Below are 24713 nucleotides of genomic sequence, written 5' to 3'. Positions count from 1 at the left end.
AATAATGGTCAGACCTTTCCACATGCTGACCATCAAGAGAGTGCTGGGATGTGTGCGTCTCGGAGATTACTGTGTGTCAGTGGATCTGAAAGACGCATATTTTCACGTTCCCATCATTCCAAAACACAGGCAGTTCCTGCGTTTTTCATTCCAGGGGGTTCAATACCAGTACAACCGCCTGCCGTTCGGTTACTCCCTGGCCCCTCGCACTTTCTCGAAATGTGTGGAAACAGCTCTGCAGCCGCTACACAAAGGAGGGATGAGAGTGCTGTTTTATCTGGACGATCTACTGCTGTTAGCTCGCTCCGAGGAAGAAGCTCTGGTGCAAACGAAAGAACTGCTGTCACATCTGTCAAACCTGGGCTTCACCATAAACTGGAAGAAAAGCTCTCTTCCCCTCCCAGTCCATCACGTACCTGGGTGTGGACTTGAACTCTGCCAGCATGACAGCACGGTTATCACAGCAGCGAGTGGCTGCTCTGACAGCCCTGTTGCAGCGTGTCGCGCCTCTCCGGGTGGTGACAGCGCTATCTCTCATGCGGCTGCTGGGGATGATGTCAGCGGCTCACGTGGTCGTTCCTCTGGGTCTCCTCCACATGAGGCGTTTACAGAGATGGTTTATTCGTTTACATATCGACCCCGTGCGTCACCGGAGAAGAATGATCTCCGTTCCTCCCTCCGTGGGCCCCGATCTGGCTTACTGGAGAAATCCCCGCATCCTGTCGGACGGGATTCCCCTGGGCAGAGCTACGTCGCATATCTCGGTGTTCACAGATGCATCTCTCTCAGGGTGGGGGGGGACGTGTCTGTCTCAGGTAGTGGGCGGCCGGTGGCCAGCTCACGTGTCCCTCCAGATAAACGCACTGGAACTTCTCACAGTGTGGAAAGGGGTCCAGCACTTCGCCCCTGTGCTGCGCAATCAGCACGTGCTGATTCGCACAGACAACAAAGCCACAGCAGCGTACATAAACCGCCAGGGGGGGGTTCGATCTGCTCGGCTGCTAAACATAGCGAGACAGCTCTTATGCTGGACGCACGCACACTGTCTGTCCATCAGAGCAGTGTATATACCGGGCGTACTGAACAGAGGTGCGGACGTCATGTCGAGGGGAGGCCCCCGTCATGTAGAGGGGAGCCTCCATCCCGAGCTGGTTGCCGAGGTGTGGAGCAGATTCGGCAGAGCCCAAGTGGATCTGTTTGCTGCTCTCGGGAACACACAGTGCGACCTGTGGTTCAGCCTGAGCGCACGGGACAATCCTCCGCTGGGAGTGGACGCGTTTGCACATCGTCCTTGGCCCAGGATGTTTCTGTACGCTTTCCAACCGGTTCCGCTCATCCCTCGGGTTCTGGACCACGTGCGGGAGGAGCGACTGTCCATGGTTCTGATAGCCCCAGAATGCACGAGTGCGTCATGGTTTCCGTGTCTGCGGCGGCTAGTGTCGGGCCTCCCCTGGGAACTGCCGTGGCGCGGGGACGCGCTCTCACAGGCAGGAGGGGCGATCAGGAGTTACCCAGTACTGGGGCAGCGGTTATGGGCCTGGCCTCTGAACGGGAACGTTTAGAGAGGTTGGGTCTCTCTCAGGCCGCGTCTACTAGAGTGTCATACACGGCAAAGTGGGCAGCCTTTCAGCACTGGTGCGTAGAGAGGAGTTTAGACCCCACTGCGTGTCCTCTGCCTCACGTGCTTTCTTTCCTGCAAACACTGGTTGACAGGAATCTGGCTTTCAGCACGGTTAAGACTTATGCTGCGGCTGTTTCATCCTGTCACGAAGGCTTTGGTGACAGATCAGTTTACAGTCATCCGCTGTTGAAGTGTTTTCTGAGAGGTGTGCGGAGACACCGACCTGTGTCTCGCTCCTTTACTCCTCAGTGGGATTTGGCGCTGGTTTTACACGCGCTGATTAAACCTCCCTTTGAACCGCTGGATCAGGTTCCGCTCAAATTTCTGTCCATTTGGCTCTGATATCTGCGAAAAGAGTCAGTGATTTATCTGGTCTTTCTGTGGCTCCATCGTGCCTGAGAATACAGGGAGATGGCAGCTCAGCTGTCCTGCGTCCGAACCCAGCTTTTACTCCTAAAAGCATCACCAGTTTATTCAGATCGAGAGTGATAACGCTGAAGGGGTTCTTCCCCCCTCCTCACAGATCAGAGGAAGAAGCCATGTCCCATCTTCTCTGTCCAGTGCGCGCTCTGTCATGCTATGTGGCACGCATGGCCTCTTCACGCCGTTCTCAACGTCTCTTTGTTCATTACAGAGATCATTCTATGGGGCTTCCTCTGTCTGCACAGCGCCTGTCACACTGGCTGTGTGAGGCGGTTGCGCAGGCTTATATTGCCTCAGGGTCGGACCCCCCGGAGGGCATCAGGGCGCATTCCACCAGGGGAATCGCGTCCTCCACAGCTTTACGTGGAGGAATGACGGTGGAAGACATATGCACGGCGGCATCTTGGTCTTCCCCCTGGTCTTTTATTCGCTTTTATCTGCGGGATGTGTCGCAGTTCTCCATGACTCACTCTGTTCTGAGTGTTCTGTCACAGTGATGTGTTCATTCCTGTCTCTACTTTGCTCCCCTGTTGCAATGCGAGACTTCATCATTCCTCATGTGTTATTTCGTTTCTGCTCTTCATTCGGACTGTTACAGTACGTAACGCTCGTCTCCATTCATCACAGCAGGTTTGATTTCCCCCAACTTCTCCTCAGTACATTCTGAGGAATGTGGACTGCGTTATTACGTACAGCGTATTGGTTGGGCGTGGATGGAGCTGTGGTTATTTCAAGTGGCGGGTATGTCTGTGCTTATGATACGTGTGGAACCAGTGTGGCATAGACTATATCCTGCTACGCCCTTATCCCAATAGCGATAGCTCTTAGAGGGCGTAGCCTACAGAAATAGAACGTTAGTTACGTATTGTAACTCCAGATTCTATGAGTATAGGCGCAGCCCTCTAAGCTAGGGGCCCCACTGGTTCCCTGTGGCTAAAAGAAAAGCCTCTTTTTTGGGAGCTGATTGTATGTTAACACGGATATTTATACACTGTGTAGGTGGGGCCCCCCCGTGGGTGGGCGTGGACTATTTTTTGTCAGTACTGCGCAGGAGCGTGAGGGACAAACCCAATAGCGATAGCTCTTAGAGGGCTGCGCCTATACTCATAGAATCTGGAGTTACAATACGTAACTAACGTCACTTTCACTACCGGGGGGGCAAAGAGGGAGAAGAAGGTAGCAGAACACGAACAAGAGGAACCCACAAGCATCTGCTGTTTGGAGCAACTACAGGGAACCTATCAGCAGATGTAATGGTGGAGCTGAGATCCCTGTTCCAGTGCAGACCCTCTGAGCTGGTGGTTCAGTGTTCTTTCTACCAACCTCTAACACATAACGGCAGACTCGCCTGAATGCTGCTTTTTCTTCGGCACATTTAATTTATATTGTGTTGTGTTTCACTGTATGCAGTTGCAAATTTTCCGTCACACGGGAATGTGTTTTTATTTTTGTATTTCATAAAATTAACACCCTGTTACACACAAGTGTATTAACAAAACCTCCATTATAGCAAATATCATTTAACACTATTGGTAATCAATAAACATAGATATAATTTATGTATATGGAGAATTTTACTCAATTTGCCATTAATTTATTTAAGCAAAAAGGGAGCAGAGAGGCAACTCTTTAGTGAACCAAGACAAAAGAACTGATTCTCTAAAGCCTGAACTCCAATAAACACTGATCTTGTGACAACATAAGTTACAAATTCTCATAATAAATCAGGACTGTGCTCTGCAGATAAAGTGTGTGGCTCTTAAAAGAGCCTTTGGTTCGTTATCAGCGGGTCTGGATGAGCTTTAACCCCCGAAGCCGTACAGGGTGCGGCCCTGCCTCTTCAGAGCGTACACCACGTCCATGGCGGTGACGGTCTTCCTCTTGGCGTGCTCGGTGTAGGTGACGGCATCACGGATCACGTTCTCCAGGAACACCTTGAGCACACCGCGGGTCTCCTCGTAGATCAGACCGGAGATACGCTTCACACCGCCACGGCGAGCCAGACGGCGGATGGCGGGTTTGGTGATTCCCTGGATGTTATCACGGAGAACTTTACGGTGACGCTTGGCGCCTCCTTTACCGAGTCCTTTGCCTCCTTTTCCGCGGCCAGACATTTTCTTACTGTCGGTTAGTCAACGGTGAATGAGTGGATGCTGCTCGACCGTCACTATTTACAGCCTGACTGCGGACGTAACAGAGGACAGGCAGCGGGTAGTAGGCAGCTTTACTTCTTTTATTATTTATTTATTTTAGGAATGATTGTGTTTTTATCTTCTTTTTTTTAAAATAAACTTTATTGATATTTTACATAAAAAATATTACATAATTATTTTCTGATTAATCGTCTCAGACTATCGGTGGACGTTCAGCACGTTGTTATGGAGGTCCGCACACTCATTTTATAAAGGTGTTATTTTCTTATTAAAGGTGGTGAATCTAACCAGTGCTTGAATTAATACAATATGTGTTACATTATAGGGGACTGAATGTTTCCTTTGGGTTCCTGCTCATGTAGCAGTGGAAGGAAATGAGAAGGTCGATCTATTGGCAAAACAATCAATAACACATATTATTAGACTGCAGCAAATATGATCAATAAGTTGATATCAGCATTTAATGAGGGTTTTTATCATTAAGCTATAGCTCACACAGAGACGCAGTCGTTCAGAAGAACCTCAGCAGTTATAGAAATACAGAAAAACTGAACTTGGTAGGAAAGTTTTTGGACATAAAATTAGTTATTTTAGACAATTATTTTAATTTTTTGGGGGAAACCTTGAATCTGACTAATAAAGATAATTACAGATATTTTACCACAACTATAAAATATTCTCTTAGATAATTATGAATAGATTTGATTATATATTAGAGGAAAATATACACAGAGAACACAATGTGCAATTAAAGGACATAACGCAGAATAATCTTTCACAAACAAAATGTTTTTACATTATTGATAAAAACAATAAAGCTGGGATGTGATCCGATAAAAGTAAATAAACTGTAATTAATCAGTATTATAAATATTTATTGTCCACGAGCTCCTGTATGTTTAATATTGTTTTAATTAAAACCTGCTGAATCACTCCGATACAGCAGGTGGCGCTGTGATCCATTTCCGTTGGTTCACGAACCGTCAATTGTCACAACGAAGAAGAAGCAGCAGCAGCAGAATAATAATAAGCCGAAGAAGACAATATTAGTGACTTATGTTAAAACTAGTTTTCTTTAAACGCGCCAGTGATTAAATCTCTCTGCGTCATGTTGTCACGGTGAGACTTGTTTACTTCAAACGCTCATAAACAGATTGTTCCTCTGAAGTTTGTTTATGTTTATTTCTACCGAGCTAACGCTAATGGGTGGGGTCTGCTAGCAGCGTTAGCATGTGGCTGCTAGCGGACACACTGAGGGCTTCAGACATAAAGATAATATATAAATATAAATATAAATATAAAGACTTTAATGTGCTTAATCATTCACCGTGAACATGAGCTCCAGTCTGCGGCCTCAGCTTCACTGTGCGTTTCTTAGTTAGCGCGGATCTAAAAGTTGCGTTTCAATACCAAACTCCATTAAGAATTCTGACAATTTAAAGTTTACAAGAACAAACAAATGTCAGAAATATGAAATAAATACTTCATCTGAATCGGCGAAAGCTTATCTGAAATTCGGCATATATATTATACACAATAATACTCGTTTAATTAGATTTTAAACTTAAAGAAGTGGGTTGCTTGTCCTTTATTATTTGTCTCCTTTCGCTTAAATAAGACACAGATTTGACTGGAGCACCGTTTTAAACATTAGTGTGTGTTTATGTATTTATTTTATACTTAAGTTAAAACAGATGTCAATAACTAACATAATATATCAGCTTATAAGTACAGAAAGTATATTTGTGTCTGGGTTTATGTTCCATTGATTTAATATGTATAAAATCCTGGGTGTGTATTAGTCTGATGTTTAACCGCAATAGTCCAAAATCACCAACACAAAGAGCTTTATGGGTCCTTTATTTGCTCTGTCGTTAGTTTAGCTGCAGGTTAACATTCACACCTGTGTACAAAAGCACATTTCAGTCCCAGTTGAATCTTTATGAAGCTGCTGTGTCCTGTAGAAAGCAGCTCCTGCCTCCAGAGGTCGCTGCAGAGAGTCTGATATACTCTACTGCTTTCTACCTGAACTCCACTGAACCTCAGAGGGAAATATTCTACTTTAGATTGTACAAAGGGAACTTTTTAAAATGTCCTTTAATCCATTAGTTTGTTGACAGAAAATTAATTTTTTTTTTTTTAAAAAAATTTAGGTCTTTTAAATGTGAAGATTTGTAGATTTTTCCTTTAAATAATTTTAATAAATGTAATAAATATTTTACTCATCAAACACACTGTCACTCTTCTTCTCTCGCCTGCAGCCGACTATGGACGAAGTGAACGTTGTCTCTCTTGCTGTTGGAGGATGTGTGGACGCCTGCTGCCTGCTGCTCGACCTGGTCGTCAGGACGTTCAGCTGGCTGTGTCGCTTCCTGTCCGGCGCGGGCGCTTCCCTCCACAACACGCTGGTCGTCCTGAGCGGCTCCTCTCTGGTCGAATGCTGGAACTTTGCTCTTTTCTCCTTCCTCGCCGCCACTGAGGCCGTCTCCAGCGCCGCCTGCGGAGCGCTGCAGGTTGTGGAGGGCTGGCTGCAGACGCTGGGAGGAGTGTTTGAGAGTTTCAAGATGGTGGGACACCTCTCCTGTCACGTGGCGTGGCGAGTCAAGGACGTGCTTCACCGTGGGTTTATTTCAGGGAGCTGCGTCCTGCGACAGACGTGCGAAGGCCTCTGCATCGCGCTCAGCCTCGTTCTCTACTTTGTCAACACGGTGGTCAACATCGTCCTCATCGGCACGCAGAACTGTCTGTCTGTGTTGGCGGGCGTCTGGGAGGTGGTGGCGGACCCCGTGCACAAAGTGTTGGAGCTGGCTCTGACTGCGCTGACCTTCCTGTACAGTTGTCTGGTCGGTGCCTCGGTGCTGCTGTGGGCGCCCTGCCAGCTGCTTCTGGACTTCCTGGGAGCGTTGGGCCGTGTCTTCATCACTGTGTTCATGGTGGACTCACACGGCCTGCTCATCACCGCGTTCATCATCTCAGTGGCTTTGCTGTTACTGAACCCCAGACTTCCTGTCCTCGCCGGACGCCTCAGCCTCCGTTTGGTCAATGCTCTCCTGGGAGCGTGGACGATACTCGAACAAGCTGTGGCCAATCGGGCGGCACACAGTACAACGAGGCTCCCGCACACCGACGCTTCAGTCGCTGAGACCGACCTGCCGCCAGCGAATGAACCGACCCAGCCAGACCCTCCGCAGCTCCAGGATCAGCTGGACGACGAGTCAGCGGGCGCCAGCAGCAGGATTGGTACATCGCGGCTGAACTGTACTCCGGTGGACGGCGACAGCTCTTCGACTGACAGCGAGCTGCTCAGCCTGCTGAAGGAGCAGGAGGAGAGGAAGAAGTGCGTCATCTGTCAGGACTTGAGCAAGACTGTGCTGCTGCTGCCCTGCCGTCACCTCTGCCTCTGCCGGCACTGCGCCGACATCCTGACCCAGCGCCGACACGTCCAGCAGCGCTGCTGTCCGCTCTGCCGGCAGTCCATCACGCAGACCCTGGACGTCTTCCTCTGACGGCCGGTGGACCAGAGATACAAGCTGCAAACTGAAGCACACGAAAACAGAATATCTTGGATAATAACGGACTCTCTGCGATATAGTTGTTTATTTCTGTAAAATAATTAATAGTTGGTCAGTGTCAAACTCATGGACATATAAAAGATGGACGTCGCATCTCCACTTCCTGCCACTGTTCAAATATGAAACCAAAATATCCCGGAGCCGGGCTCAACTGAAACCGCCTTCAAATGACAGATTAAAAACAAACTTGAACGACCTAAAACGACAGGAACCATCTGTGGATGTGATGCACTGTGATGGTTTTTTAGGCTCTGTTTACACAGAAAGTGGAGCTTTTTTTAAAATGAAAATGTTTTGCATTTTAATAAAAGCTCTGCATCCTTAATTTATCTGATGTTGCATCTGCCACCAGGAAGCAGTCGAGATATTTTGGCTTCACTTTAGGGGAGTTGTCGTTTCGTGTGTCTTTATATATGTCGATGGTCTTTAGTGAACTGTGCCAACTAATACTATGTGTCTTTATTCTTTGTTCAGGAAACATTTCTAACTTTACTCAACAGTATTTGTGTGCGCTGACTTTTAATCTTAACACTTAAAAACCTAAATATATTTATCTTATTTATGTTTGCCATCAGCTTTAAAAAGCCAAAACAACAGAGAAGCTGTGAAGTCTCTTGATATGTAAGAAGTTCATAGCTGCTGATTATTACTGGATTAATACAGCCGAGGATTTGTGCCAAAGACTTTGCTGCAATTGTTTTTGTACTTGTGTAAAAATCAGTGCCTGAATTGAACCAAAAAAGCTGCCAGTACCCCCGTTCAGTTCAACCCTGTACAGTTTATTTATTTATTTATTATCTACTAGGGATGTCACGAGAGCCGATAGTTCGCTACCAAGTCGATGCCAAGATATTGAAAAGCTGCACACTCACTACGCCACTGCAAGTGCAACAGGAGTCTCACAAACAAGTAATTTAGCAACGTAACCCGCTCACAGGATGTACAGACGAGGAAAAATGAACAGCAGGATACAGCTGGTTCAGGTAACTCAGGTAAAAGATGAACTGAAGCAACAAACTCTGCAGGACAGTTTTAAAGAGAAATTCCTTCCAGATCTGAAAAGATTACAAAGAGAGTTTGTTAGGCTATTTTAAAGCCAACTAGTTATTTAGTATAAAATATATATGAAATAAGTTGCATTAATAATAATACAATATGTATAAAACATTAAGGAACAGCTTGATTGCTTTTGTTAATTCACTGCGGAGCTTTTCATCTGTATTGGATCGGGAAAAAAACTCGAGTGGGACATTTTTTATCGTGGTACTCAATTGGTATCGAGAATTTCATCTGGTATCGTCCCTAATATCTACCGTAGACGTCCTCATTAGTGAGTATGGCCGCGGGGTTCTCAGTACCGGTGAGTACTGGCCCATTTCAGGCACTGGTAAAGTGTATGTAAGGATGTTTTGTTCATATTTTAATGTATTTAAAAAATATAAAAGTCATCAAATATGTGGAAGACTGAATATCTGCACTGGATGTTTAAGTTGATTTAATTTTATAATTTTGAACATTTTTAATTAATATAACATGCCTTAATTAGTTAATGGTAGATTTATTTAACAGATAATAATTGAATTATTAAACAGGGCTTTATTTTGTTCTCATTCTTACAAATCCTAAAATATCCTAAATAGGAGTTTTCAAACGTTCTCCACACCAAAAGAGCAGGATTTCCCAAACAAATGTTCATCTTTAGTTGTATTTCTCTCACACAACTCATCCAGCATTCGTCCTCCCAGATGTCCACTCTTAGTTTAGCTGCACAAGATTTATTGTGTGTGGACAACAATGTACAGACAGTAAAGCTACAGTCTGTGATTTCTGCCACTGGGGGTCTCTCACATTAAAACAATAAGAAAAAGATTAAGTGTGATGAGGTGGTGAAGCAGTGAGGGATCATGGGAGTTGTTGTCTTCACCACCATTGGCGTCATTGCAGTCAGCTTCTCCCGGTTAGGATTCCTTCAATGTTCGTGGTTCAGGAGGTTTCTACCGGGAGCCCAATGATCCACAGAGGTCTCCTCCTCCTTCAGTATGATATTGAAAGTTGAAACCACACAATAAAGAAATGTCCACACAGTATTATAATTGTATGTTTATTATTTTATTATAGACAAGAGCATCAGAAAAACGTATCACTTTCAAATTTGAAAAGAAAAGCTACCTGTATGTTAGATTGCTTTAATAATAATAAAGATTTTCATTTGTATAAATTGATGTTGCACTTCTCTGTCATCCAGCTTTTATATAAAGGAAAATCAGAAGTTCACTATACATTACTACAGTGATTCAAGATTATCAGATTACATTTGAGATCAGTTCAGAGGAAGAACTGTTCAAGAGTTTAAAGGAAAAGAGGAAGAGTTTCTGTCTTACATGGTGAAAAGCAGATGACCACTGAAGGTGGTATGGTGACTACCATCATCAAACACCTTTGTATTTTCCCACAGACGCACAAACACAACATCTCCAACCTCTAGGAGCAGTGTAGCCCCCCATAGCAGTAGTCCCATAACCGGATGTCTGATGTTCATATGCCGTAAAAATGAGTTGTGAGTTCTTGACCAACACAGCTGCTGAAGCCTGGTGACCTCCATATGTTCCTATGTACCACTCGAAGTGGTAGGCTCCTCTCACTGGTGCAGTGAAAATACCTGTTGAACATTTGTTTTTAGTCTTTTTAAATGAAAATTCAACTGTTGCAACATTAGACATCAGCATAGGTAAAAATAACAGAGTTCAGGTACCTGTGTCTGGGTTGTAGGCCTTTCCAATGTTTGTATCGACATGTTTGAAGATCAGAGTAGTGTGTCTGGGAAAGGGTCCGACATATCCGCTGCCTGTAGCCAACAGAGAGGCTGAGAAAGCCACCTGCCCAACTGAGAGAGAGAGAGAGCAATATGTATACACCAATCAGCCACATTAAGAAGAAGAAGATATACTTTATTAATCCCCAATGGGGAAATTCTTTTTTCACTCTTACTTTACACACTGGCCTGAAATAAAATCATGCATATGGAGGGCTTATAGACATGCAAATGTGGAGAGATGGTGGAGTGATGGGCTGCCATGTAGGGACACTGTGAGCAGTTAGGGGTTGGGTGCCTTGCTCAGGGGCACATCAGCAGTACACTGGAGGTCTAACTGACACCTCTCCAGATGATCTGACCCAGTCGTCCATCACAATGTGGTTCTTGTCAAAGTCACTCAGATCCTCACGCTGCACATTTTTTCTGATTCTAACACTTCAACTCTGAGGACCAAATGTTCACTGTCTGCCTGATATACCCCCAATAACAGGAGCTCTACCGATATTTTATACCGTGTGCTCATAATGTATAGCTGATTTTTGTAATTTTGTGTACCGCCACAAAACACGAATTCACTATAACTTGAGTGTACATTGTCCAATCGGCTCCACACTTCAAATGCTTGATAACAGTCCCGCCCTGAACACGTGTACAAGACAATATTCAGACATAGTGATAGCGCCACCTACTGGCAATAGGAAGTAAGCGCTGCACGGCGATTTTGAGCTGAGTTACATGAAATGACCGTGCCAATGACGATTTGTCGAATTCACCGGATTCGCCACAAAACAGCACTCATAACTTCAGTGTGCAATGTCCAATCTCCAATAAACTTCATATATTCTGTAACAGTCTCGCCCTGAACACGTCCTCATAACTTCAACGTGGTCCAATCTCAATGAAACTTCACGTGTGTTACAACAGTCCCACCCTGAACATGTCTACGTGACAACATTCAGACATAGTGATAGCGCCACCTACTGGCAACAGGAAGTAAGAGCTGCGTGGCGATTTTGAGCTAATTTACGTGGAATTTTCATGATGTGGTCCGCACGTGTTATGATGGCACGCGACGTGGGCTGCAGCTATTCGTGGAGTGCGAGGTCCCACCCAACGCTGCTTGCAGCTTTAATGTTTTTTTTATTTTAGCATACATTAAATTTTTAACATATTTCAGATTTAAAAGATTTAAATATTGAATTGCTAATTTTGAAAAACAATCTCAAAATTAAAGCTGCAAGCAGCGTTGGGCGGGACCTCGCACTCCACCCAACTCGGGGCATGCTGCAGCCCACATCGCGTGCCGTCGTAACACGTGCGAAAATAAATTATAATTAGCTAGTTTTATTGTTGAATGTTTCATAGACATGTTCAAGGGAGATTGTTGACCACGTAGATTGGACCACGTAGCTGAAGTTATGAGGACACTGTCACTGGCACGCGGTTTGATGTACAGTCACAGCTCAACTTTTCAATCAGTTTGTAGGACGACAGAATTCAAAATCGACAAGTTGCCACAGACACGCCGTTCAACGTACAGTCTCAAATAGCACAACTTTTAATGAGCACCATTTTTTGAGTGTACTCACAAATTTTGAAGCAGATCCGATAAATTTCCTAGGAGGAGTTCGTTCAAATACAATGCGAAAAGTTCGCCAGAAGTGAAAATCAAAATCAAAATGGTGGCGATGGCCTGAAACTGTGCAAGATGCCTAAGGAAGACATGGGGAACTATGGACTCAAGCTTGGTTTCAATCGGACATACCAATGTGGAGAAATGGTCCACTTCCTTTTTTGACGAAAAATTCACAGGAAGTACTAATTTTATAACGTGCTGGGTTTTTGAAATGTCAAAATTCTTTTAATCACTTTTTTATTATGAGGGTCCTCAGATGCTACGTGAAAAATTTTGTGCGAATCAGACAAAGCGCATGGGGGGAACACGGGTAGATGGAGTAGTTTATGAACATTTCGTGCTCTAGTGGAGAAAAATTCTAGGCGGAAGTGGGCGTGGCCTATATCGGAAGATTCAGCTCTATTCACCGAACGCGTGGATATAAGGTTTTTGAATGTGCGACACACTATGCAGAAGTTATTAGCCTAAGTGCATTTTTTATGATAGTAGCGCCACCTAGTGGACAACCCGAAAACGACGCATAGAATATCCCCATTTTCACCAGGCCTGACAATTTTGCCAAATAAAATTGAGTTTTCGTATATGTTCAGGGGGGCAAAAATGCAGTCAAAGGGGGCTAAAAATAATAATAAGAAACATAACAAATGCAATAGGGGCCTCCAGCGGTGGCTGGCTCGGTCCCTAATAATTATCTCTAATCAAACTAATGTTTGACAGTTGAACATATGCATACTAGCTAGAAACATGGTTCTAGTTCTTATTCTGGCAGCATGTGTAAGAGATTATTTAATGTATTCCAACTTGGTGATAAATTATTGTACAGTTTTTGAAATATTGATTATTGTATGATTTCTTTGTTGAATGGCTATCAATGTTCACATAAATTCATCAATATCTAAAATACTACACATACAAAGGAAATCATACGTATAATTCCCCAGGGAATATGTTCAACATAAAAGCACCACCAAGTTATAAAGCTCTTATTCTGGACAATTCTCACTTGTTAAGAATTTGATGGATGTCCATCTGTAGGTGGTGCATCAGGACAAATACAACTTTAAATAGGTTAGAAATTAAAGAAGTTGGTCATCATGATTGAATTTTGTCAAATGAAATGTCCTATAAATCTCAAAGGAGCAGAAGCAGCTGGTAGAAATCATAAACACTTTCTCCAATACATGCACGTACTAATTATGGCAGCAGTTATCAGTTTCAGTACTTGATATTATGGTATTTGAGAGTAAATAATATTCTGGTTAATTACATTTTATACCACACAGTAGTAGTATTGGTGTAGTAAAGATACATTACATTTTTGTTATACAAATAATCAGACATGATGATTTACACACACAGTACCTTTCAGCTGTTGCTTCAGCTTGTCAACCTCAGTCTCCTGCTTCTTTAACTCAGTCTCCTGCTTCTTCAACTCGTCTCCTGCTCTTCATCAGCCTGTTCTTCAACTCAGTCTCCTGCTTCTTCAACTCAGTCTCCTGTCGCTCCAGCTTTGCTGCATGCTCTGAAAAAGAGGAGAAATAAATTTGTTAATGTGATTTGTTTTGAATACTTTGTTTGTAATTTCTGTACTTTTGGATATGAACTGCTATGACATTGATTCCCTTGTAAAACAACAGTAATTCCTATGGAAGGGTTCCTGATGCTATTCCTTCTCTCATTACCCGACATAATACTGTACCTTTATTCTCTGTTTGCAGCAATCTCATGTCAAACTTCTGTTGAGTCAAAGTAACAGCCATCTCTCTCAGCACAGCAAGGATGTCTTGTGGTAAAGACTGTAGGGATGTGATCTGCTGTGCAAGAATTTCTTTTTCTGCCTCCGTCTTATTCTGATCTGTGGAGCCAGAGCAGACCAGCAGCAGCAACGGGAAAATCACAGTGATCTTCATTGTCACACTGGCAGCTTACACAGGTGAACTGTGTCCTCTGTAGACCGGTGTGAGGTTTATGTAGTACAGCAAAAAGAGGCGTGAAGGTGAGGGAGGTGGACGCCACAGACAGAATATTTCCTTATCCCCATTTCACATGATTTATTCTCAGCCATTGTCAGATTGAGGATATATATATATATATATATATATATATGAGCCATTACAGAAATTAAGTGTTGTGTTGAGTGAAGAAGGAATGGGCACTGAGTTTATTTCCTCATACTACACTGTGACAGACTGGTTCCACTTAATGAACTGACAGCATTACTCAACAGAGGTGTGTTTTTGTTTTCTAATGTTAGACAGGTTTGGTCACCAGCCAACTTCACTGCACATCAGCCATTCAACACAAATTATGTCTCAACCTATGGATGAACCTTTGAGTCCATCAAGATCCTCAGTCCGCCCACTCTCAGTCACCTATCCCACCAGGAACAGCTGATGTCCAGCAACGGGGGACATAAATAAATCCCACCCTGATGTTGACAGGATCAATACAGTCTATCCATTCCTTATCTTCCTTATACCTGACCTTATATATTTTAAGAATATCTTATCTTATTTATTTTTTTATAAGTTTTGTTTGTATTTAAACACTTATGCACTCAGGTCTCTGTTGAAAATGACATCTCGATGTCAGTGGGACTTACCCGATAAAATAAAGGTTTATATATAATCTGCTCGACAGACAGACAAACATTCTTCAACCTTTCAACCAAATCTTGACCACATTATGACATTTATTCATGCATCACAGATATAACAGTATATTTTACATTCTTAATCCTTTTGCCACTTCTCCAATAATTCAAACTCCTTTCTACACTTTGTTAACTTAAATTTATTAATTCAGATGAAAAACTTAGATCTCAATGTCAGTGGGACTTGATGTCCAGCGACGGGGACATAATTAAATCCCACCCTGATGTTGACAGGATTAATACAGTTTATCCATTCCTTCTTAACTTATATTTTTACATTTTTGTTTGTATTTAAACACTTATGTACTCAGGTCTTGTCAAGACTTACCTGATAAAATAAAGGTTTATATATAATCTCCTCAGTCTCCTGCTGCTGCTCCTAATACTTATTTTAGCCCACTACATCATGTGAAATGTGTTGTCAGTTTGGTTTTGTTTTTGGGAATGAGGAAACAGACTTCACAGAAGTGATGATGTTTGAGGAGGCAGGATTAAAGAAATGAGTCTGTTAACTCTGAGATGAGGGAAACTCCAGGAGCCAGTTGAATAAACTTAGTTTAACTATCTTGATCTTACTGCTCTTAAATTGTCAGCTTAGACTCGTCTAATTAAAGCCATATATTGAATCATTTGAAAGTTAGTTGTATATATGTTTATTATTTTATTAATGACAAGAGCATCAGAAAAAACAATCACCTGTATATTAGATTATTTCTCTTGAGTATATTTGACTGCAGATCCAGACCCAGATGAAAAATGTCTCAACATTTAAATTATTACAAATTGTTGTTGCACTGCAAAGAAAGTTCACTATACATTACTACAGTGATTCAAGATTATCAGATGACATTTAAGATCAATTCAGTACAAGAATTGTTCAAGACAGCAAAAACCTGCATGATTATCAGAGTTAAAAGGAAAAGAGGAAGAGTTTCTGTCTTACATGGTGAAAAGCAGATGACCACTGAAGGTGGTATGGTGATTAACACTATCAAACACCTTTGTATTAACCCACAGACGCAGAAACACAACATCTCCAACCTCTAGCAGCAGTGTAACCCCATTAGCAGCAGTCCCATAATGGGATGGTTGATGTTCATATGCAATAAAAATGTGTTGTGAGTTCTTGACCAACACAGCTCCTGAAGGTTGAGCACCTCCATGTGTTCCTATGTACCACTCGAAGTGGTAGGCTCCTCTCACTGGTGCAGTGAAAATACCTGTTGAACATTTGTTTTTAGTCTTTGAAAATTAAACTGTTGCAACATTAGACATCAGCATAGGTAAAAATAACAGAGTTCAGGTACCTGTGTGTGGGTTGTAGGCCTTTCCAATGTTTGTGGGGACATGTTTGAAGATCAGAGTAGTGTGTCTGGGAAAGGGTCCGACATGTTCGCTGCCTGTAGAACAGGAGGAGACATGTCCAACTGAGAAAGAGAGAGAGAGAGAAAAACTTAGAAGAAGTATACTTTTTTTTTTTCTTACTTTACACTGGCCTGAAATAAAATCATGCATATGGAGGGCTTATAGACATGCAAATGTGGAGAGATGGTGGAGTGATGGGCTGCCATGTAGGGAAGCTGTGAGCAGTTAGGGGTTGGGTACCTTGCTCAGGGGCACACCAGCAGTACACTGGAGGTCTAACTGACACCTCTCCAGATGTTCTGACCCAGTCGTCCATCACAAAAAATGCCCATTTTTCCTGCTTCTAATATTCAAACTCTGAGGACCCAATGTCATATAATTTGCCCCCCACTGACAGGAGCCCTGTACCGAATCAGTGTTATTCGCTTCAGTGCTCATAATGTTATGGCTGATTGGTGTATATTACACTGTCTGTGGATACACCATGTGATTTTTTTTTTACTATCCTTTGGTTTAAAAGAACATATTTAAGTATCTTGAAAAAACACAAAACATGTCTGTAATAAAAATACCCCCAAATGAAAAATATTTCATTGTTAAAGAATTATAAAACAGCATTGGTTCCAAACACTGAAAGCTAATTATCTCATTATCTCAGACGTTGTTCAACAGTTTTATTGAGCAAGCAGAAACTGTTATCCCTAGATAACAATAACCCTAATTATCTACTCTGTTATTGTTGTTGTGTTTTTTTATTTTATTTTAGCATACATAAAATTTTGAACATATTTCAGATTTAAAAGATTCAAATATTGAATTGCTAATTTTGAATCCAAAAAAGTGAAAACAATCTCAAAATTAAAGCTGCAAGCAGCGTTGGGCAGGACCTCGCACTCCACGCAACTCGGGGCTTGCTGCGTCGCGTACTGTCGTGACACATGTTCAGGGCGGGACTATTTTCAAGCATTTGAAGTGTGAGGCCGATTGGACAATGTACACTCAAGTTATAGTGAATTCGTGCTTTGTGGCGGTCCATCAAAATTTCCCGCCACCCCACAGACACGCCCCCTCACCACAGTCAACACATATCATCAACAATGTGTTTTGCATTTTATAAGTAAATTTCAGCTGGATCTGATCATCCTGCTAGGAGTACAAAATGAAAGTATAAAACATGATACTTCCTGTTGCCAGTAGGTGGCGCTATCACTATGTCTGAATATTGTCATGTAGACGTGTTCAGGGTGGGACTGTTATCAAACACGTGAAGTTTCATTGAGATTGGATCATGTACGCTGAAGTTATGAGGACGTGTTCAGGGTGGGACTGTACACTGAAGATATGAGTACTATCTGTTTGATGGCCAATCGATGGAATTCGACGCGTCGTCACGGGCACACGGTTAAACGTACAGTCACAAATAGCTCAACGTTTGATAACCAATGTGTGTAGATTGAAGTGATCGAATTTGAAGTCAATCTGATAAAATCTGTAGGAGGAGTTAGTTAAAACAGAAGCCCTTAAAGGCCGGAAATAGCATCACAGTTTGACATTCGATTCAACCTGGCCAACTTTGAGGGAACGCCACGGACACGCCCTTTAACGTACAGTCACAAATACCACAACTTTTAATCAGCACCCTTTTTTGACTGTCTAATTTTGAAGCATATCCGATAAATTCCCTAGGAGGAGTTCGTTCACATACAACGCGAAAAGTTCGCCGAAAGTGAAAATTTAAATCAAAATGGCCGACTTCCGGTGGGGTTTCGGGTATGGGTCCAAGAGGCTTTTTTGTACGTCCCGGCATGTTACACGTGCCTACCGAGTTTCGTACATATTGGTGAAACGTGGCGCCGGGGCTGCTGTTTTTTTATCCAATAGGGGGCGCTACAAACACGACAAACACGATTTTTGGTATGTGAGCTTCAGGCACCACTCTACACGTGCCCTGCGAATTTAATATTCATACCTATTACGGTCTCCGCACAGTAATTTGCCATGCCAAAAAAGCGCCACCTAGTGGCGGATTGTTGACACATTTTTTTAGCGAGCCTCAGGGAGCCATGCGGAAGCATCGTACCAGGTTACATCTTAATCACACATACCGTTTTAGAGATATAAACTTCTTCATTTTAAAGAGCGCCAACTAGTGGTGATGGCTTGAGGTTGTGCACGATGCTTAAGGAAGACATGGGGAACTATGGACCCAAGTTTGGTGTCAATCGGACATACCAATGTGGAGAAATGGTCCACTTCCTTTTTTGACGAAAAATTTACAGGAAGTGCTAATTTTATAACGTGCTGGTTTTTTGAAATATCAAAATTCTTTTAATCACTATTTTATTATGAGGGTCCTCAGATGGTACGTGAAAAGTTATGCGAATCAGACAAACCGCATGGGGGGCGGAAGTGTGCGTGGCCTATATGGGGAGATTCAGCTCTATTCACGGAATGCGTGGATACAAAGTTTTTGAATGTGCGACAAACTATGCAGAAGGTATTAGCCTAAACGCATTTTTTACGATAGTAGCGCCACCTAGTGGCCAACCCGAAAGCGACGCATAGAACATCCCAATTTTCACCAGGCCTGACAATTTTGCCAAATAAAATTGACTTTTTGTGTATGTTCAGGGGGCAAAAATGCAGTCAAAGGGGGCTAAAAATAATAATAAGTAAGAAGAAGAAGAAGAATAAAAAATCAAACAAAAACAATAGGGACCTTGCCGGTCGCTGGCTCGGTCCCTAATAAGAAACATAACAAATACAATAGGGACCTCCAGCGGTGGCTGGCTCGGTCCCTAATAATTATCTCTAATCAAACTAATGTTTGACAGTTGAACATATGCATACTAGCTAGAAACATGGTTCTAGTTCTTATTCTGGCAGCATGTGTAAGAGATTATTTAATGTATTCCAACTTGGTGATAAATTATTGTACAGTTTTTGAAATATTGATTATTGTATGATTTCTTTGTTGAATGACTATCAATGTTCACATAAATTCATCAATATCTAAAATACTACACATACAAAGGATATCATATGTATAATTCCCCAGGGAATATTTTCAACATAAAAGCACCACCAAGTTATAAAGCTCTTATTCTGTACAGTTCTCACTTGTTAAGAATTTGATGGACGTCCATCTGTAGGTGGTGCATCAGGACAAATACAACTTTAAATAGGTTAGAAATGAAAGAAGTTGGTCATCATGATTGAATTTGGTCAAATGAAATGTCCTATGAATCTCAAAGGAGCAGAAGCAGCTGGTAGAAATCATAAACACTTTCTCCAATACATGCACGTACTAATTATGGCAGCAGTTATCAGTTTCAGTACTTGATATTATGGTATTTGAGAATAAATAACATTCTGGGAAATTACATTTTATACCACACAGTAGTAGTATTCGTGTCATAAAGATACATTACATTTTTGTTATACAAATAATTAGACATGATGATTTCACACACACAGTACCTTTCAGCTGTTGCTTCAGCTTGTCAACCTCAGTCTCCTGCTTCTCCAACTCAGTCTCCTGCTTCTTCAACTCAGTCTCCTGCTTCTTCAACTCAGACTCCTGCCGCTCCAGCTTTGCTGCATGCTCTGAAAAAGAGGAGAAATGAAGTGTGAGTGTAATTTGTTTTGAATACTTTGTTTGCACTTTCTATACTTTTGGATATGACATTAATTCCCTTGTAAAACAACAGTGGTTCCTATGGAAGGGTTCCTGATGCTATTCCTTCTCTCATTACCCGACATAATACTGTACCTTTATTCTCTCTTTGCAGCAATCTCATCTCAAACTTCTGTTGAGTCAAAGTAGCGGTCATCTCTCTCAGCACAGCATTGATGTCTTGTGGACAAGGCTGTTGGTTTGCAATCTGCTTATTCTGATCTGTGGAGCCAGAGCAGACCAGCAGCAGCAACGGGAAAATCACAGTGATCTTCATTGTCACACTGGCAGCTTACACAGGTGAACTGTGTCCTCTGTAGACCGGTGTGAGGTTCATGTAGTACAGCAAAAAGAGGCGTGAAGGTGAGGGAAGTGGACATCAGACAGTTGTTTTTTTGGCTCATCTCAAATTTTCATGTTCTTTGAATATTTCCTTATTTCCATTACACACGATGTGGCAATATCTGTAAGAGGATGTTGGAACATGACATCCTGATAATATCATATTTTTTCAACAGTGACCAGACTCCATCAGGGGTGGGTCAAGGGGCAGTGGAGATCATAAAAAGCCCAGAAATCGTTGAATGAGTCCAGGACCATGATACTAGTGATGGGAATTCCGGCTCTTTATTAGAGAACCGGCTCGGCTCACTAAAAAGAGCCGGCTCTTTCGGCTCCCAAGTGGCTCCTCAGATTTTTTGTTGCTTAAATTAATTTATTACCAAATTATGTGTAAAATGAATATCTAATGCAAATACATGCATTATATCAAATGTTTATTATTTATATGGATTTATTAATTTAAAAAAACGGGTGGCTGTGGCTCAGAGGCAGAGCGGGTCATTCCTTAATCGGAAGGTTGTGGGTTCAATCCCCGGCTCCTGGTGCCACATGTCAAAGTTTCCTTGAGCAAGATACTGAACCCCAAATTGATCCTGATGCCGTGCATTGGTGTGCGAATATGTATGAATGTTAGTTTCTGTTCGATGGACTTTGCCATCACTGTGTGAATGTCTGTGAAAGGGTGAATGTGGCACGTAGTGTAAAAGACTAGAAAGGCGCTATACAAGTACAGGTCCATTTACCAATTCAATTCAATTTTATTTGTATAGTGCCAATTCATAACAGAAGTTATCTCATGACACTTTTCAAATAGAGCAGGTCTAGACCGAACTCCTTATAACATTTACAGAGACCCAACAGTACCACCATGAGCAAATATATACTTAATATATTCAACATGGAACAGAGTGCTACAAAAATATATTATAAAATACGAAAACAAAGACCCATCTCAATTAGACAAAAATCTGCTCGATATGAAACTTTGCACAGTCTACACTCTGCCTGTGAACTGTCTATCACATTAAAATGTGTCCAAACTTTACTACATTTTCTGTCACTTATTTTCCTCACCTTTCCAGTGTGTAGTCTCTGTCTATGTAGCGCTTAGTTCTCTCTCTCTCTCACACAGGTCTCCCTCCCACCACACATCTTGACCAATCACGCAGCTTTAACAGAAAAACAGGGAAAAACGGTAAAAAACTCTGGATCCGCTCCCGTCGTTTACGTCAAAGAGCCGGCTCTTAGAGCCGGATCGTTCGCGACTGACCCATCACTACATGATACACACAATATTGCAATATTAAGAGCTTTATTAATATATATAGATAAATGTATCGTCATCATATAGCCTCTTTCAAGTCTTCCAACCACTCAAAGCACTTTTACTCTACATGCCAAATTCACCTATTCACACACATTTATACATATACAGTGTTGTGTGTAACGGGTAAAAAGTAGTGTAACGCGTTACTACTGAAAATATGGTAACGAAATGTAGTTCCTTTTTCAGCTGGGCACAACGTTACTTTTCCCAGGGACAGATTTGACAGCAACACTGCCTCAGCTGCGCGCTTGAAAATAAGGGGAAGAATTTGAGTGTGAGGTGTACACTGTGCCCTGGCCAGAAACTTTTGTCCATTGCCGTAAACTCAACAGCCAACCTCACCAAGCATTTGAAAGCAAAACATGCTAACATAAAGCTTGTTTGAAGTTTGAGTTTGAAGTTTGAAATATCTTTAATGTCCCCAAGGGGCAATTTGGTTCACAACAGGTAGCCAACACATACACATTCACACAAAAACACATAAAACATGAAGCTTGTAGCTCAAGATCCCCGGGGAAATGATGATATGTCGAGTCCAAGCCCACATAAGCAGCTAAAACTTCATTTTCACCAGGTATCTAAACAAGAGTTGGACAAACTTGTTGCTTCGTTCATCGTCTGTCATGGCTCTGCTCCCCTCCTGCTCCCTTTGCTCCTCCTCCTTCCCTGTGTGCCTGATGAGGGTGCGGCCTCCATTCTCCTCACCTGCTGTCTCACCTGCTCTCAATCATTCATCATGCCTCAGCCTTCAAGAACCCGGTTTTCCTCCCACTCATCGCCAGATTGTTTCAGCCAACTTAGTGGTAACTTTCGTGGCTCCTTTCAGTGTCCAGCTTTCCACTACATGTCCACCCGTGATTCTCCTGCTCCAGCTCCCTTGTCTAACCATTTCTCTCCTGTGCTCCAGGAACCCTCGTGTGCAGTTCAGTTCCCAGAGTCAGTCTCCTGTGCCTCCGTGTCTCCGGTCTCCCTTGTCATTTCACCTGCCTGTTCCCTCTCCCCCCCCCCCCAGTGTGTGTGTGCGGAATAAAGACCCTTAAACCGTCCATCTTGTCTGTGTGTCTGCTCCTGGGTCCAGTAACTACCCCTGTCAGAACAATCTGGCCAGCATGGACCCAGCGGACCCAGACTCCGTCCGAAGCGCACTGGCCTACCAGGGACAACGAGTGGGCCAACACGAGAAGGTCCTCGACGAGATCGTGGCAGCCATCCAAGACCTTCGCTGCAGTGTGGCCGCCCTTGGATCCAAGCTCGATCAGGTCTCCACTCCTCCCACAGCTCCTACCACCGCCACTGAAGCAGCTACTCCCTCTGCCTCCCCAGCCATGCCGCATGCAGCCTCTCCTTCCCCCCCCCGCCCCGGGAACCACACGTTCCTACACCTGAACGGTATGCTGGGGATTTGGGGGCTTGTGGGCGGTTTCTGCTTCAGTGCTCGCTAGTTTTCCAACAACAGCCGTTTACCTCCAGCTCTGATAGCCCCCAAGTGGCTTTTGTGATTAGCCTATTGTCAGGGAAAGCAGCTCAGTGGGCAACCGCCCTGTGGGAGAAGCACTCCCTATTTGTGATTCCTTCCAGCGATTTTCTGAGGAACTAAGAAAGGTTTTTGATCATCCTGTGCAAGGCAAAGAGGCAGCTAAGCGTTTACTGAATCTTCGTCAGGGATCAGGTTCAGTAGCTGAGTTCTCCGTCGAGTTTAGAGTTTTAGGGCCAGAGTGGTTGGGATGAAGAGGCGTTACAGACTTTTCGTGCATGGGCTGTCCGAGGTTATGAAAGACGAGTTAGCGGCTAGGGATAGCGCTGCTAGCCTTGATGAGCTAATCTCACTAGCGATTAGGCTTGACAATCGTCTTCGTGAGAGACGGCGTGAGAAGTGGGGGCGCCCACAAGCCTCTCCTTTCCATGCCCTACCCAGACCCACCATCTCGGTAGGTCCCCAGTTAGCAGCCCCATCCAAACGCCCCTCGAGCCAGGTACCCCCCGAGCCCGTAGAAGAGCCGATGCAATTGGGCCGCACCCGCCTCACTCAGGCAGAACGCCAACGCCGGATTAGGTCCGGTTTATGCATTTATTGTGGCCAGCACGGTCACTTCTTGGCTGCCTGCCCCCAGCTGCCAAAAGATTAGGCTCACCAGAGAATGGTGGTACTCTTGTGAGCCAAGTTGCCACTTCCACCTCAGCCCCTCTTACTCGCATGCAATTAAATGCGTCCCTTCGCTGGCAGTTAAACTCCATTCCCCTCACAGCTCTGGTCGACTCGGGTGCCGAGGAGAGTTTTATTGACTCAGCATTCGTGCTTCAGGCAAGAATCCCCACTGTCAAACTCCCAGACAACCAACCCGTTAATGCCTTAGACGGAAAACATCTAGCCAACATTACTCGACAAACCGTTCCTCTCACTCTTATCCTTTCTGGTAATCACCGTGAGGAGATTAGTTTGCTGGTCATTTCTTCACCCAACGCTCCCGTAGTATTAGGTTTTCCCTGGCTTAAACTTCACAACCCCCAATTTGACTGGTCTACAGGTTCACTCTCTAGTTGGAGCGCCCACTGTCATTCACATTGTCTCCAGTCCGCCAGTGTTTTGTCATCTCCCACTGTTTCCAAACCTCCCAAGCCCCCTGATCTATCCGCTGTCCCTGTAGAATACCACGACCTAGGGGAGGTTTTCAGTAAACATCGTGCCGTCTCATTACCTCCTCATAGGCCATATGATTGCGCTATTGAGCTGCTTCCTGGTTCCACTCTGCCAACTAGTCGCCTGTATAACCTTTCCAGACCAGAACGCGAGGCCATGGAGAAATATATAGGTGACTCACTAGCGGCAGGGCTAATTCGACCCTCTTCGTCTCCGGTAGGGGCTGGTTTCTTCTTTGTGACCAAGAAAGACCAGACCCTCCGCCCTTGCATTGACTATCGAGGGCTTAACGACATCACCATTAAGAATAAGTACCCTCTCCCTCTCTTTGATCCGGCATTTGAACCCCTTCATAAGGCCCAAGTTTTCACAAAACTAGACCTCCGAAACGCATACCATCTTGTCAGGATCAGAGAGGGAGACGAGTGGAAAACTGCCTTTAACACCCCCTTAGGCCACTTTGAATATCTGGTGATGCCGTTTGGCTTGACC

General features: G+C 43.5%; 4 protein-coding genes across 7 annotated transcripts in view; 1 reads left to right on the top strand and 3 right to left on the bottom strand.

Annotated features, from left to right (window-relative positions):
• Window positions 1–3719: 3719 nt before the first annotated feature.
• Window positions 3720–4216, bottom strand: LOC127363916 (histone H4). Its single transcript, XM_051400874.1, has one exon. It carries the CDS (start codon window positions 4156–4158, stop codon window positions 3847–3849), a length of 312 nt encoding a protein of 103 aa, XP_051256834.1. The 5' UTR covers window positions 4159–4216; the 3' UTR covers window positions 3720–3846.
• Window positions 4217–5171: 955 nt separating this feature from the next.
• Window positions 5172–10046, top strand: LOC127363907 (E3 ubiquitin-protein ligase RNF26). The gene is made up of 2 exons (XM_051400861.1): window positions 5172–5316; window positions 6459–10046. The coding sequence occupies exon 2, from the start codon at window positions 6465–6467 to the stop codon at window positions 7701–7703; it is 1239 nt and encodes a 412-aa protein (XP_051256821.1). The 5' UTR covers window positions 5172–5316; window positions 6459–6464; the 3' UTR covers window positions 7704–10046.
• On the bottom strand, window positions 9857–20228 carry LOC127363909 (uncharacterized). Of its 4 annotated transcripts, none has more exons than XM_051400863.1 (5): window positions 20011–20228; window positions 19747–19844; window positions 13583–13652; window positions 10522–10653; window positions 9857–10428 (listed from the first exon to the last, which is right to left on the bottom strand). In XM_051400863.1, exons 1-5 carry the CDS (start codon window positions 20189–20191, stop codon window positions 10199–10201), a joined length of 711 nt encoding a protein of 236 aa, XP_051256823.1. In that variant the 5' UTR covers window positions 20192–20228; the 3' UTR covers window positions 9857–10198. The 4 variants fall into 4 exon arrangements, with proteins under 4 accessions (XP_051256823.1, XP_051256824.1, XP_051256826.1 ...); XM_051400864.1 differs by having other exon boundaries at window positions 13583–13631; XM_051400866.1 differs by having other exon boundaries at window positions 13583–13645; window positions 19824–19844.
• LOC127363910 (complement C1q-like protein 2) overlaps window positions 15511–24713 on the bottom strand; it is a 27493-nt gene continuing 18290 nt past the window's right edge. The window contains exon 6 of the mRNA XM_051400868.1: window positions 15511–15766. The gene's annotated coding sequence lies outside the window, so the exon portion shown is untranslated. The remainder of the gene's footprint in view (window positions 15767–24713) is intronic.

The sequence above is a fragment of the Dicentrarchus labrax genome, unplaced genomic scaffold, assembly GCF_905237075.1.
Source record: "Dicentrarchus labrax unplaced genomic scaffold, dlabrax2021, whole genome shotgun sequence".
Classification (NCBI taxonomy): Eukaryota; Metazoa; Chordata; class Actinopteri; family Moronidae; genus Dicentrarchus; species Dicentrarchus labrax.
The sequence above is the reverse complement of the archived record's forward strand: the minus strand, read 5'-3'. Positions and strand labels throughout refer to the sequence as shown.

Bases quoted from the DNA above. Each gene is read 5' to 3' on its own strand.
- LOC127363909 (XM_051400863.1), bottom strand. From the start codon at position 20,191: ATGAAGATCACTGTGATTTTCCCGTTGCTGCTGCTGGTCTGCTCTGGC. The intron at 13,653-19,746 runs GTTGACAAGCTG...GCAGGAGACGAG, and splicing joins TGGAGAAGCAGGAGACTGAG to TTGAAGAAGCAGGAGACTGA. The intron at 10,429-10,521 runs GTACCTGAACTC...AATGTTCAACAG, and splicing joins GGCCTACAACCCAGACACAG to GTATTTTCACTGCACCAGTG.
- LOC127363916 (XM_051400874.1), bottom strand. From the start codon at position 4,158: ATGTCTGGCCGCGGAAAAGGAGGCAAAGGACTCGGTAAAGGAGGCGCC.
- LOC127363907 (XM_051400861.1), top strand. From the start codon at position 6,465: ATGGACGAAGTGAACGTTGTCTCTCTTGCTGTTGGAGGATGTGTGGAC.